Below are 15,299 nucleotides of genomic sequence, written 5' to 3' on the forward strand. Positions count from 1 at the left end.
CTTTCTGTGCTGGCAAAGAATTGGAAATTGAGGGGATGCCCATGCCCACCAAATGAGAATGGTTGAACAAATTACAGCATATGAAAGTGATGGAATATAAGGCTATAGGAAATGAAGGTGATAGGTTTCAGAGAAATCTGAAAAGACTTATATGAAGTAACACAAAGTGAAGTGAGAACCATTTATATAACAATAATACTGTAAAGACAAACAATTTTTAAAGAATGATGAAAGAAACCCTGATCCACATAGTAACAACCACAATTCCAGAGGACTCAATATGAAATGTGTGGCCTACCTCCAGATAGAAAAATAATGGACTCAACACAAGATTGAGACACTAGGGGGGGCAGCAGCATCCGGGGGGGGGGGGGGGGCCTTGGTTGATACAATAATTTGTTTTGCTTGACTATACATGTTTGTAACATTTTTTTTCTTGCTTCTTCATCTGATGTAGAAGGAAATAATGATCTGAAAATGTTCATAACCTCACTTTACCTCAGTAAACCTCCTTGCCAGTCCACTACATTTAAAAATCTAATCTCTATACATACCATAACAACAATGAATTTTAGTCTGTTTAGTGTTATTCACAAGTTACATTTATTAGTTTTGACTCCCCTTGAAGGTTAGCTATGCCTTACATTTCCTCTTTGTCCAGCATGGTTTAGTTAAGCACACAGCAAGAATGCCATAAATGTTTTTAATGAACTAGAAGGGTCTTTAAACGTCTTCTAACCTAACCCTCTCCTTTTACAAATGGCTATAATTGGGGCTCAGAGTTTAAAATCATTTGCTCAAAGTCACATAGGCAATAAGTAAATAAAGAGGGCACTTTTAGCTCGGCAGATAATGTCTAAACAAGATTATAAAAGATTCAAGAGGAAAGACACAAAAGTCTGAGTGATGGTATGTAACCCTAATATCCTCCTAAATATAGCAGAAGGTATCCCTGCCTGATTTTCACTCTTTACATGAAGAACAGTTTACACTGACACACTATACTTTGGATTCCCATAAGAGTGATGGGAGGAAAAAACTCCACATGTGGAACTGCCATGTGCTCAATCAGATCAGCCAAAAACACCCTGCTGTTCCCCTCCCCCTCAAAAAAGAACTAAACCATTATTTCACCTGAAATTCCAGCTTTTAATTCTGCCTCTCCTCCTAACCCTGTAAAATGAATGCTCCACACAGACACTCTCACTATCTCAAACACTTACCACCTACACTCCTCTCTCTGTCTCTGTCTCTGTCTCTCTCTCTCACACACACACACACACACACACAATTATTTCACTTACTCATCTCCACCTACGGGACACAAAAAAGCAGCAGTGATCCAAAGTTACCCCTGATTGCAGATGATTTAGATTTTTTAAAGAAAATTTCTCCCTTTTTAATTGCTCATGGAAACAGCAAGGCACCTTTGACTAGCTAGTCCTGTTGAACATTTGGCCATTTCCCATGTACTGTTCTAACCCTCTACCTTCCCCTCCACTTCCTTCCCCTCCCCTGCAGGCAGTTTCGAAGGGAAGCCTGTATGTACTTCCAATTGTGATAGGTTGTGGCACCAGATCTCCCACTAGACACAAGCATATTGCACAACTTGTACCTTGCTACAACTTGCAGCAAGCCAAGGAATGGGCATGATGAATCAATACAGCATTCATAAAGTTAGTTTTGTTTTGGAAACAATTTAAAGAAATAGTTGAGGAGAGGGGAGGGGCCTATCATACAGGATGGTAGAGGGAAGGATTCTTTCTTACACATTACCCCACTTCAAAATCTGCTCTACATTTCCACACCCTCCAACTCACCTCCAATGTTTGAGGTTACCCACAAATTCTATGGATTTTTTAAAAGTTGTTTAAAAAGTAGCAATTCAGCAGTGATTGAGGTACCCAAATAAAACGCTTGACAACATAGTTTCTGACCTACTCAAAAGATTCATGACTCACTGCAGAAAAGCACTGGGGAGAAAACAGGAGGTATAAATATTAATTGGTATTATTATGAATTATTGTCATTACCATTATTATCAACCTGCAATGTACATGTTCCTTCACAGACTACGATCATGACTGAATGTAAAACAAGTCTCACAACTGCCACAGAACAAAACACACCTTCTGATCCCTTCACAAGCCAGTGCTCTCTGTAAGGACAGCACCCACATAACTGACTATACAGGTCATCAAATGCAGCTGCTGCTCTCTGTGGTTCAAAAGTAATACACAAAATTACCTACATAATTGGTTAAAATTCTTAAAGAAAATCTCCTTCCCTAACAAGTGAGGAGAACAATCCTCTTGTAATTAAACAATTAATTAAAATTAATTAAATGTAAATAAATGTAACTAAATTTAAATGAAATGTAATGTTAAATTATTACAAAACTATGGTAGAGTGAAAACAAAATTGATTCGGTATATTGCAAAGCATCATTATGATCTCAATTTTAAAAGCCTATGAATTTGGTAGAAGGCATGGCACTGCACACATCACCATCCATCCATCTATTTACCTGTCTATCTATCTTCACTACTTTGACGTGCAAAATGAGTATACAAAAAAATAAACAGAATAAAACTCACGTAATCTGTGTTTGTACCTCCACGCCCGTATTTTATACCTCTCAAAAAGCAAAAGCTTGAAACCCAGCAGAGAAGAGGGCCAAAGCTACTTACAAAATCTCTTTCACATGACAATCACAAAATAAAGTCTACTGAGGAATCAAGAGAAAACCACACTTTAAATTACCACTCTTAATGCCCAAAGCAATTGAGAAGGAAAAAAGAAAGTATCCAATTCTGGCCAGACCCAGCAGGACACCAGACAAGAACCTCAATATCATCATCTAAGACATTGGCCACTTTTGTAGAAAACATCAAGAGGCATGCCACCATCAAAAATTACACCTCCCTTCCAACTTCAAACTAAGGAAAGAAAGCAGGTAGATGGAGGCACCCACAGCAAAATAAAAAGGAAAGTCAGTCAAGACCTTTACCCTTTCCAGGCTCTCAGCACCTTCAGGCTGATGGAGACATGGTCTTCTCTAAAGCTGGCGCTTAGAATCCCAGCTCGGTTGCACAAAACACCCAACTCATGCAGGCAGACACACCTGCCCTGTGTTGACACTGACTGCCCCAAGCTGGAAAAAGTCAGTCACCTCCCACTGAGATGCACCTGACTCTTTTCTCCTCCTCCTTTCACTGAAGCTTTCACAACTCCACTAAGCTATTTCATAGAAGGGATTCTCAGGAAAAGACAAACTATGAAAAGTCTCCTTCCCTGACTGTAACCCTGTTCATCTCTAGACCCTTACTCATTTCCCCTTCCCAATGAAATAGTTTTTATTCAATAGGAATCTTTATTTTATCTAGCTAGGAAAGTTTACTAGGATTTGTCTGCTCCTATGCCCTTAACTACCCTGATCTTTTTTCTGCCTTGGGGTGGGAAACAACCTTCTTTAATTGGTAAGTTTTTGGATTTTTTTTTCTAATTCTCTATGTGGAATTCTAGAGACTATAAAAATAAATATTTTCAACATTACTCTTTTAAAAGCAAAATTCCTTTTTCTTACACAGGTTCATATACATTTTATATGTATATCTGTGTTTGTTCGCATCATAGGGGATGTTATACATCAAAGACAAATAAAACAGATCACTGATGCTCTCCAGATGTTCCTGTGAGTAGATAACACTGTACTTACTACATAACACAGTCTCCCCAATAAGATTCATAATGTTCATGAGATTGGCTTCATCATCCACACTTTGAAAACAAACTGGACACATATACACACATAGCCAGAGTATATAGGCAGATTTGATTTTGAAATTGTGTAGCACTTTTTTTTTAATGTATTCCATGCTATTTTCCCAATTATATGTAAAAATAATTTTTAACATTTGTTTTTCTTTTTGAGTTCCAAATTCTCTCCCTTCCTCCTTCCCCTGCCCCCTCACTGAGAAGGCAAGCCATCTGATACAGGTCAGACATGCAAAGCATATTTCCATATTAGTTATTTTATGAAAGAAAACATAGACAAAAGGAAAGAAGGAAGGAAGGAAGTTAAGTTTTAAAAAGTACTGCGACTATCTGCCTTTGGATTCCATCAGTTCTTTCTCTGGAAGTAGATAGCATTTTTCATCCTAAGTCCTTTGGAATTGTCCTGGATCACAGTATTACTGAGAATAGCTAAGTCATTCATAATTGATCATCACACAATATTGCTGTTAGTGTAAAACGTTCTACTGGTTTTTGTGTAGCACTTTCAATGATACTGTTGAGCTACCTGCTAGCACAGAAATTCTTCTTCATAAAGCACAATGTTATCCCCCTGAAGCCAAATGGAAGTTAGAAGAATCAGGTAGAGGTAACCCAGAGATTCAATGGAAATGCACAAGGTGGGTGTAAGCAGACTACGATGAACAATGACTGGAGTGAGAAGCGGCCTAAGAGGCACCATCAAGGATGTATATGACTAGAAAAGAAGATGGGACAGTCATGGAGCAAAGAAGAAGGCAATGAATAGAGACAACAAATGTTGTGCTGGTACCCATCAAACTATTAACAGAACCCAATGAATGCCTCCATGAATCCAAGGAATTGGATAATTTCTTCACGAAAGATTTGCAGAAAGACATGGACAAGAATCACAAACGATAAAGAGAAATAGAGGAATTTCAATCCGTAACAGTAGAGAGTACTTACACCAATACGATCATGTATCCGAAGTATTCAGGTATGCTTATTTACATACATCATTTATACATATACACATTTTATGTGATTCTTACTGGTTTGTGAAATGATGAAAAAGAATAATATTCAAAGGAGTATCTTATTTTTAAGAACATGTATTCTCAGACAAGGAGAAATTACTTTTATAAAGTAAATTTCTTTTGAGACAATTTATTTAAATAGCTACCATAAAATGTTTGGGTTCAGCTGGGTATCACATTTCAAGGCTTTAATATGGCATACTTAAAAATATCAGGCCCTCATTTTGGGTAATGCCAATAATTTTAGATATCAAAAGAGTTAAAGACTGTAATAAGTATACATAAGGCATTTGTTTAATCTTATCCAGCTTAGACAGTATTTCTTCATGACAGAATTATTACATTTCTAAAGATATTTATGTCAGAAGAACTGGAGCCTTCTGAAATATGATAAACTAGGATTTCCCTCCGGTTAAAATAATAAAGTGGGGATGGGGTGGGGAGAGAACAGTTCTGAAACTCAAGTTTTTCCATACTGAAAGAATGGCAGTTTTCCAGGAAAGTGTTTCACTGGCCCCTAACCCACGCTTTCTCCTATTGAGTTTACTCCTAAAGACAAAAATCTGTTCTATCTCCATTAAGTCAAACTCACTGGAAGAAGATCTGAGTCTGGCTACTGTATTTAAAGTTTCAAGAGACAGAGGCAGCCTAGGGATATAGCAGCACTGAGTTTTCCATCCTAGAGTTTTCTGACTCAGAATAATTGAGATGAAATAGAAACACAATGGAAATCATCTTAAATTGTAAGGTAGAACATGCAATTTTCAAAGGAGGGTTAATTTTGTTTCAAACTCCTCCCAAATGTGATCCTTAAAACCTACTTATAATGTAAGCTGAATGGTGCTCTGAACTGCGAATGGAATCATAAAAGACAAAAACTGCTATTCCCATTGAAAACTAAATGTTATTGACCAGGCAGCTTCATAAGAACAAATCCTCCTCAACACTCCCATTTTCTTTCTCCCCTTTCCTTCTCCTCCCTTTCTCTCTTTATGATGCTTCAGTTCTATCACTTAATAAGATATAAAATTTGGTAGCATGGAAAATTATCTCCAACACTGTATTTATTCTTCTTGCTCCTTCCCCACCCACTATAACTATACTGTAATTGCAAACATGGTTTGCAATATAGGTCAGTCCAGATTTATTTAGTTTCTAAAACAAGTCTGAAACAGTCCAAATTATAAGAAACTTCCATCTTCCAAAACAAGGAGGCTAAGATATTTTAAGTTCTATTTGACAATATTACTTGGTGCTCTAGGGAACATGATACAGAGAAAAAGACACTGTACTTTCTTTCAAGAAACCTAGTTTCACAAGCTGCTGTAATGATTATGATGTAATATTATATTGCTATAAGAAATGACAAGCAAGATGATTTCAGAAAAACCTGGAACGACTTACATGAACTGATGCAAAAGGAAGTAAGAGGAACCAAGAGAACACTGTATACAGTAATAGCAATACTGTATGATGAAGAACTATGAATGACTCAGCTATTCTCAATATACAATGGTCCAAAACAATCCCAAAGGGCTCATGATGAAGCATGCTATCCGCCTCCAGAAAAAGAATTGATAGTCTGAAGACAGACTGAAGCATGTTGTTTTTCATTTCCTTTCTTTCATTCTTTTTTCTCTTCAAGTCTTCTTGTACAAAATGACTAATATGGAAATGTTTCACATGATTGCACATGTATAACCTATATCGTATTGCTCAGGGAGGGATGAGGGGAAGGAAAGCTAGAATCTGGAATTCAAAACTTAAAAAAAAAAAGATAAATGTTTAAAATTGTTTTAACATATAATGGGGGTGAGATAAATATTATTAATTTTTTAAAAGTTAAAAAGCAAAAAGAAACCTAGATTCTAGTCCCAGCTCTTCCACTTACTAGCTGTGTGACCCTGGATAATTTAATTTCTCCAGCCCTCAATTTCATCTGTGGAATGAGGTCGTTAGACTAATACATCTTTGGTTCTTAAAATGTGGACCACAAACCCGTGGGGACTCCCCAAGACCTTTTCAGGGGTCCACAAGATCAAAACTATGTAATAGTTTTAGGTGGCTTTGATTTCTAATACTGTAAATATTGACAGATATAACCCAAATAAACAAAAGCTCTTTGAGAGGATCTTCAGTCATTTTTACTGAAACCAAATGAAAACAACTGTTCTACTAGAAAGTTCCTAAGGTTCTTCCCAAACCTAAAACTGCTTCATTTTTTTCTGAGTATTTAATGCTACCCCTCCCCCTCCACTCATAGGCTTGGATGGAAATTGTCTAACTTTTTACTAGGGTTATATTAAAAAGACACAATATCCACAGAAAAGGAAAAGAGCAGCTGTAAACAGTCTAAAGTTTGACATTCAATTTTTTACTAGGCTCAGATTCTTATAATCTAGCCACTGCTCAGATTCTTACAAATCTAGCCAATAGCTAACTAATGTTCAGATACCTTAAGAGTCTGGCCAATATGGTGGATGTTCTAATAAACCATGTCTTTGGCTGAAAAAAAAAGTTTCACTAAGGCTGGTAGGTGGCATAGTAAACAGAGTGATGAAACTGCAGTCAGGAAGAAGAGAGTTCAAATCTAGCCTCAGATATTTATTGACTACATGAACCTCAGCAAGTCATTCGACCTCTCTGTCTCAGAAATAAAATAGGGATAAATAAATAAAATCTGGATATGTAAAATAAAAATAAAATAGGGTTAACAATAGACTCTACCTTCCAAGGCTGTTGTGAGAATAAAATAAGATTATGTTTGTAAAGCTCTTTGTATGCCTTAAAGTACTATATAAACACTAGCTGTGATGATGATGATGATGATGATGATGATGATTCCACCTTCTGTGTTAACGGCATAGTCTTATCTAGAGATTACTTCTTCCCTTGTAAAGAAAAAAACAGGTAAAGCAATTTTTAACTACACTTAACAGTTCAAGGTCAAAGAGATAGGAAAGAATTCCCTCCAAAGTAACTATATGAAATTGTCCTATTTCAAAATTCTGCATGACTTCTTTCTAAGCCACACAGTCCAGGGCCTAGCACACAGTAGGCACTTATTCAATGGTTGGTGGTTTTACTGACTAAACAAAACAGATTATAAACTTCTGGTCAGAGATTGGTACAATCTTTGTATTTCCCTTAGTGCCTGGATTTGGTATCTGAATGGAACCTTGATAAAGTGAATAACAGAGTTTGAATGATTAGGATTAGGGCAATCATTGTTAGATTCAACAAGAAGACATAACATCTCTTTCCCTTTATGTTCTCAGGACAAAAGACCAGTTACAAAGTGACTGTGTTTCTGAAACTTCTATCATCACAATTCAGAGGAAGAATTAAAAACTGTAACATGGGACAACTTGAACAAAGTGGCTGAACAATCAGGAACGATCCCTGAAGGAGATGAGATTTCAGAAGAGATTTGAATGTTTAAGGTAAAGAAAGTAATTTGGCAGACATACTGGAAGTCAGAAAGGCTTGTGCCTGGTGGAAAGCCTGAATGGAAATGGAACAAGTGTGAGAACCTATGAAGCCTCGTTTAACTAGACTAAACAGCAGCTGGGAAGCTAAGAATGGGGGCACTCACAGAACATGATGGGGAAAGGGACTTGAAGCCAGGCTGAACAGCTTAAATTTGCCACAAAGTCCAACGGCGCCACTGACAATTTTGATCAAAGTGAGAGCCAGGTGGAAGTCTGCCCTCCATAATCTGAGTAATTAATTCAAAGATGTTTATGAGATGCACCATCAACAACCACTATACATTCCCAGAAATTTGAAACACCAACTCCGACTTAACTTTCTGTAATTCCACACACAATAAAGAATGAGCAAGATTGAATATCTGTTTTCCAAATAACACTTGAAAGGAAAAATTCATTTAAAGGGTTTGTTTGTTTTCAAAAAACTTTAAATTGTCATTCCTTTACATATTAAAAAATGTCAATATTAAGAATGTCAATCGGGGGTTTCAAATTCAAAATGAAACAAGTTCTCAGAAATACTTGAGGAAAGTCACTACCCTGCCTGGAATAGTACTGTTATTAAAATTATAAAATATAAAAACTGGAAGAAACCTTGGAGATTATCTAGTCCAATCAGAAACAGGCAGCTAATGTAGTGGAGTAGTGGATACAGCATAGGACTTAAGAGTAAGAAAGAGTTCAGACACTGACTCAGACACTTACTATCTCTGAGACCCTGGGCAAGTCACTCAAACTGCTTTCAGCCTCAGTTTTCCCATCTGTAAAATGGGAATAACCACAGCACCTACCTCCCAGAGCTGTTATGAGGATTAAAGAAAAAAAAATATGTAAAATGCTTTGTAAACCTTAGGGCATTATAGAAATTCTAGCTATGATTATTAGTATTATTAATTATTATTTCTAGATGAGGAAACTGGAAGTCCAGGGAAGTTAAAAAAATTTCCTATAATCACACAACTACCTAGTGGTCAAGTCTGAGCTGAGAAACTAATCTAAAACTATTCTTCTTCCCAGTTTCTATGGGTTTTTTGAAGTTTATTTATTTTCAGAAATTCTTAGTTTCCAAATGAAGGTCAAGTCTCAATACAACAGACTCCGAAGGGCTTTCAGATTCTTTTGTTATAGTGGAATTCTGATGCATCAAATGTTATTTGACGTAAGTGGGGACACCAGCTGAGGCTCAGAAGTCTTCTTGTTATATAACACTTTCATTGGATGTCAGAGCGGGATTTCATCTATTCCAAAAGAAACCAGTGAAGAGTACAAAAGATGAAGACTAACTAAAACCTCATGGTTTAGATCTGATCTGTGAAATTTATATTATAAAGTCAGAAAGGAGATGCAGTATACCAAGGAAGACAAAGACTGGGAACTTTTCTGTGGACTGTACATGGTACACAGTTTGCAAAGAAAAAATGGAAGGCAAACTTTTTCTCTTGTTAAATAGTTCAATCTTTGAGACAGGGAGGGAGACAAAAGGAAGGAAGGAAAGAAGGGAGGGAGGGAAAAGAAAGAAAAAAAAGAAAGGGAAGGCAGGAAGGAAAGGAATGAAAAAGGAGAGAGGAAGAAAGGAAGGAAGCAAGGAAGGGAGAAAGAAAGAAAAAGAAAGAAAAGAAAGAGAAGCCCACTCACTTCTTTATAGAGTGTCTAGATAATTCCTTAGCTAATGTGCATGAAACCATTGCATTACTATGGATTAAACTTCTTACCTATAATCCCACTGTCCTTGCTTTCCAGTGTGGAACTAGGGCTGCTAATGGTCCCACAGGGACTTTTGGTGGCTGCCGTCTTGCTGACACAGCTATTCAAGGTTGAGCAGGGACTGTCTGTGCTAGGTGATGTCGTACTGCTCGTCAGGGTAGAGCAAGGACTGATCCCTTGGCTAGGAGCTGTACACTGCAAGACAATGGAATGAACTGTTAGCATCGTATACCATGCTTCCTTTTTTCCTTTTAACTCAAATTAATGAAACTAAAATAAACAAATCAATCAAAGATCATTTCCACAAAGACAAAGCTTTTAAAATCTGGGAGGTAAACATATAAATGTGCAGTCTTTAAATCTTTCTGATTTTAAAGGCTAATCCTTTTTTTTTCCCTGTTGTTTTCTTTTTGTTGCTTTTTCATACTGCCTTAAAAGGAAGAGATTTGGAAGGAGTTTCATGGAAATTCAGTATTTGTGAATAAAACCACCAGAAAGATTTGCTTTTGTTTAGACATTTTACAGAAGGCAGAACGGCTGTTTGACCTCTGTAATAAAATTCTGGGAACTCTGTTTTTGGGGAATTTTGTGTTCTTTTTTTCTTTTTTTAATGTTTCACTAACACTGCAACCTGCATTCCATTCTTCAAGATTTATGGGGCCCAGGATCAAGATAAGGACAGATTGGTGGCTACTCCGTGCTCAATCAACACATGACATCCTTGCAGAGGGTAAGCTGGTGCATCAAACTCATTTCTATTCACAAGCACACATCATGAAACAAACTGCACGCGCCGCATTTCTGGGGAGGTAGGAGTACTATCTCGTTAGAGAAGCCATTTGACCTAATCATATGTTGTCTCTGCTCCATCACACATAAATCACCCCATCTATCCTCAAAAAAATAAAAATCTCATAGATTTAAAAAAAAAAGTATAGGAGAGACAGCAACAATGCCATGAGATCAAAAAGAACATAGGCTAAAGCTGACAGCATCAGGGACATTAAGTTATTTTGCCTTAAATATTTGAAGCCACCATCTAAAGATGGCAGGCAGAAGGTTACTTCACAAATTAATTCTTGGATTCTGCCACTGTCCACCTTTCTCCTACCCACCTCACTGCACAAATTTCACCACCTAAAGCAACCAACTGTTGAAATACATTTCAGTACATAAAACATTGAATTAATTGTCTAAACACACTATCCGCACAGAAGGACAATGAGAACAGGGGTTACTGCTTTATTCATCCTCTGGATAACCACAAAGAGCATTCTCTTCCACAGGAATCATTACCATGGCTTCATTTTTTTCTTCAAGGGCTATGTGTGCAGTATTTGGGATCCCTTCTCCCAGCAAAAATCCCAGCCTCGTCAACAATTCCTGAGCTGCAGGCGAACAGCTCGATTCATTGTCTGGCTTTGCTTCTGTAACAAAGAAAAGAAACGATGAGACTGCCCCTCTGTCAAGGGAATTTGGGTACCACATCTGGATGCCATACAGGCATTAACAACAACAGCCGGTCCTTGTATCTTTGTGTGTCTTTACAGAAAAGAGCATAGTTTAACAAGGCAGTCTGTTCTTGAGGTAGCAATACATTCCAATTAACAGGCAGCAATTCCAAATGCAGACTTTTACATTAAATATCCAACCTGGAGAGGAATAATTTTCCCAAATTCTACAGGTCATTCTAGTAGAAGCAAAACTGGAACATATTTACTGAAGTAGTATCAGCCATAAGACACAGGAGTAGTCCCTGAGGCATGAGTAAAGTCACGGTACTGAGGTAAAACTGCCATTCACACTACAATTAAATAAAAGGATATGGTCGCTACATGAATATGAAAACACACTTGGTACTGCAAGAGGTGGGACAATAGGTAGGGTGCTAAGACCCGAGTTCAAATACTGCTTCAAACAAGTCACTTGCTTCTTTGAACCTCAGTTTCCTCATCTGTAAAACAGGGAAGAAAAACAGCACCTACCTCACAGGGTAGTTGTAAGGCCAGATAAGATAATACGTAAAGGGTTTTGCAAACCTTAAAAGACCATATAAATGGTAGTCATTACTGTTGTTGTTATTATTATTACAGGTGTTTGCACTATAAAATAGCAGAGTTACCAAAAAAGAATGACCTTGAGATAATGGATTCTTTCTGAGTAACAGGAAAATCTGCCCTAAACAAAACAAGAAAGAACAAGAAAAAAAAACTTTTCACACCAAAAGGACCAGGTACATCAAATAACACAAAAACAATTATAATTTTACTTCGAAATAAAAATTTTCATCCTAATATCTCTATTTTCTTTGCCTTATAGATAAAAAAATGCACTACATCAATTGATGGCCCTTCAAGGAATTAAATTAAATTCTGATCCTTCTAGTTTTAACTGTTAAGTTAAAAAATTATACTGGAATTTGGTGAGTAGTACAAAATAATGATCAGAGCATATTTTATAAGAAGTTGTAAGGAAATGTTTCAAAACCATCCTTTTTCTTCAAGTACTCCCTAAAGATTTGTCACTTGGTTTTTTCCTCAAAGTGAATTTTAGCTATGGAATTTAATTTAAACACCAGATATGTAAATTATCCTCATATCCAAAATCCTAACATAAATATGGCTAACCTCACTGAAATGACATTCACCCCATAATACCTCTCACATACACTAAATCAACATCTTCCAAGGAATGAGATATTGTATTAGATAAAATAACGTTTACTAAAAAATAAAAGAGTAAGCAACATGCAAATACTGAACAGGTTATCCATTTTAATTTCTGTTATTCCACTCCTCCTGCCCCCCTCCATCTGGATAACCTGCTCTTTTGTAGCCCATGGATCTAAATGACTACAATTGTTGGGTAGGGGGTAGACTGGGCAGGGGTGAGGAACCTGCAGCCTCGAGGCCACATGTGGCCCTCTAGATCCTCAAGTGTGGCTCTTTGACTGAATCCAAACTTCACCGAATAGATCCCCTTAATAAAAGGTTTTGTTCTGTAAAACTTGGACTCAGTCAAAAGGACACACCCAAGGACCCAGAAGGCCCCATTGGTCCTCGGAGGCTGTAGGTTCCCAACCCCTGGTGATAGAGAGTTAGGACACAATGAAAAACAGAAAAACCAAATAGTCATTGAGAAACCAGAAGCTATAATCCTCTAAATAATAATTCTCATTTATATATCACTTAAAGATTTGCAAAAGCACTATCCTTGCAACAAGCTTGTGAAGAAGGAACCAGAAGCATTATTCCGTGACTTGCCCATGGTCACACATCAATGAAATGTCTGAGGGGAAATTCAAACACAGGTCTCTCAACTCCAAGTTCAACATATCATGCTGCCTCTCTCTTGTTTGAGGCCAAGACCAACAAATTAGGAAGCCTCAGAAATGGTGGCCTGGCCAGCTGTAGGGAGTTAATCTGGAAGTTGGTCTCTAGCCCCAGGGATGTGATACTTGGCTTTAGCCTTCTGGTATTTAACATTTTTATCTAAAATTTGTACAAAAGGAGAGATAGCATGATTATAAAATTCACATATAACACCAAAACTAATACAGTTTATGTCAAAATCAGCCCTTCCTACTCCTGTGCCCCCCAAACTGGCCTAAATCTAATAAAATTGAATTTAATAAGGATAAATGTGAAGTCTTTCAATTGGGTTCAAAAATTGAGCTTCACCAAATAAAAGAGTAAAAGTATGGCTGGAGGGAGATAAGTTCATATGAAAAAGGTCTGAGGGTTTTAGTGGGCTGTAAGCTCAGAGTGTGATATAGAAGTGCTGAATTCTTGAAAGTCCATCTGTTTTTCCAGGTCATTCGTTCATTGATAAGCACGAAGTACATGTGTGCCATGCACTTGATTAGAAATACAAAGATAAAAATGAAAGATGCTGCCCTATAGGAGTTTATATTCCATTTGGAGAAAGCAGTAAGTACCCAAATAATTAAATAGCAAATTATACGTGTGTCTGTGTGTGTCAGTGAAAATGCCCAGAGTCGGGAAATGGAGGGCTCTGTATGGGGTACAGCAAGGAGGCTAGTGTCACTGGATCACAGAGTAAATAGGAGGCACTAAAGTGTAAAAAGACTGAAAAGACAGGAAGGGGCCAGGTGACGAATGGCTTTGAATGACAGAGAATTTCATATTTGATGTCCTAGGTAATAGGGAGACATTGGAGTTTACTGAAGAGGGTGTAAGACATGTTTTAGGAAGATGGATTTGGCAGGTGGGTAGAGAACAGATTGGAGTGAAGAGAGAATCCAGGCAAGGAGACCCACCAGCAGGCTATTACAAGAGTCCAGGTGTGAAGTGATGAGGGCCTGCCCCAGGATGGGCATATGGGAGAAATATTAGGAAAGTAAAATCAACACCTTGGAAACAGACTGGATGTAGATTTGAGAGAGAGCAAGGTGTCAAGAATAACACCTAAGTTATGAGCCTTGGTGACTGAGAGAATGAAGGTACTCTCAATGATAACAGGGAAGTTAAGAAGAGGGAAAAGTTTAAGGGGAAAGATGAGTTCTGTTCTGGACAGGTAGATTTTAGAATGTCTACAGTATATCCCATTTAAGGTAGAAATGAAAGACTAGAGATCAGGACAAGTAGACTGGAAAGTCATCTGCCTAGAGATGTTCAATGAAACCAGAAAAATTAATAAGATCACCGAGTAAAATAACATAGAGGAAGAACAGAACCTTGAGGAATGCCCACTGTTATCGGGCAGGACCTGGATAAAGAAGACAGAGAAGGAATATCAGAGAAGTAGGAGAAAAACCAGGAGAGGGCAGCTTCATCAATATGATTAACAGTGTCAAATGCGGGGCAGTTTGGTGGTGCAGTAGATAGAACACCAGTTCTGAAGTCAAGAGGACCTGAGTTCAAATCCAGCCTCAGACCAAACACTTGACACTTACTAGCTGTGTGACCCTAGGCAAGTCACTTAACCCCAACTTCCTTAAAAAAAAAAAGTATCAAATGCAAAGGGGTCAAGGAGAATGAGGCTTGAGAAAAGGCCTTAGGTATGGCAGTTAAAGAGATCATTAGGAGCCTTGAAGAGAGCAGTTTTGGCTGAATGAGTTAGAAAGCCAAACTGCAAAGACTTAAGAAGAGAATGACAGGAAAGGAAGCAGAGGGACCTGTTGTAGATGGTGAGGCACAGGACGATAGCTAGTGGGGATGGACAGATCAAGATTGAGTTTTTTTATAATGGTGGTAATATGGGCATGTTTGTAGGCAGCAGGAAAGCAGCCAGTTGATGGGGAGCGACTAAGTATTAGTGAGAGACTAGGGATAACAGAGGGGGCAATCTG

General features: G+C 37.7%; 1 protein-coding gene across 2 annotated transcripts in view; it reads right to left on the minus strand.

The window, feature by feature from the left end:
• The window catches only part of LOC114045951 (protein TANC1-like), a 265,490-nt gene that overhangs the window by 87,993 nt on the left and 162,198 nt on the right, over positions 1 to 15,299 (minus strand). For both annotated transcript variants that reach the window (XM_027866163.1, XM_027866164.1), the window contains 2 exons: positions 11,285 to 11,415; positions 9,997 to 10,183 (listed from right to left, as the gene is read on the minus strand). In XM_027866163.1, the coding sequence (XP_027721964.1) occupies positions 9,997 to 10,183; positions 11,285 to 11,415 (318 nt within the window). The remainder of the gene's footprint in view (positions 1 to 9,996; positions 10,184 to 11,284; positions 11,416 to 15,299) is intronic.

The sequence above is a fragment of the Vombatus ursinus genome, unplaced genomic scaffold (assembly GCF_900497805.2).
Source record: "Vombatus ursinus unplaced genomic scaffold, bare-nosed wombat genome assembly UNPS02014779.1, whole genome shotgun sequence".
NCBI lineage: Eukaryota > Metazoa > Chordata > Mammalia > Diprotodontia > Vombatidae > Vombatus > Vombatus ursinus.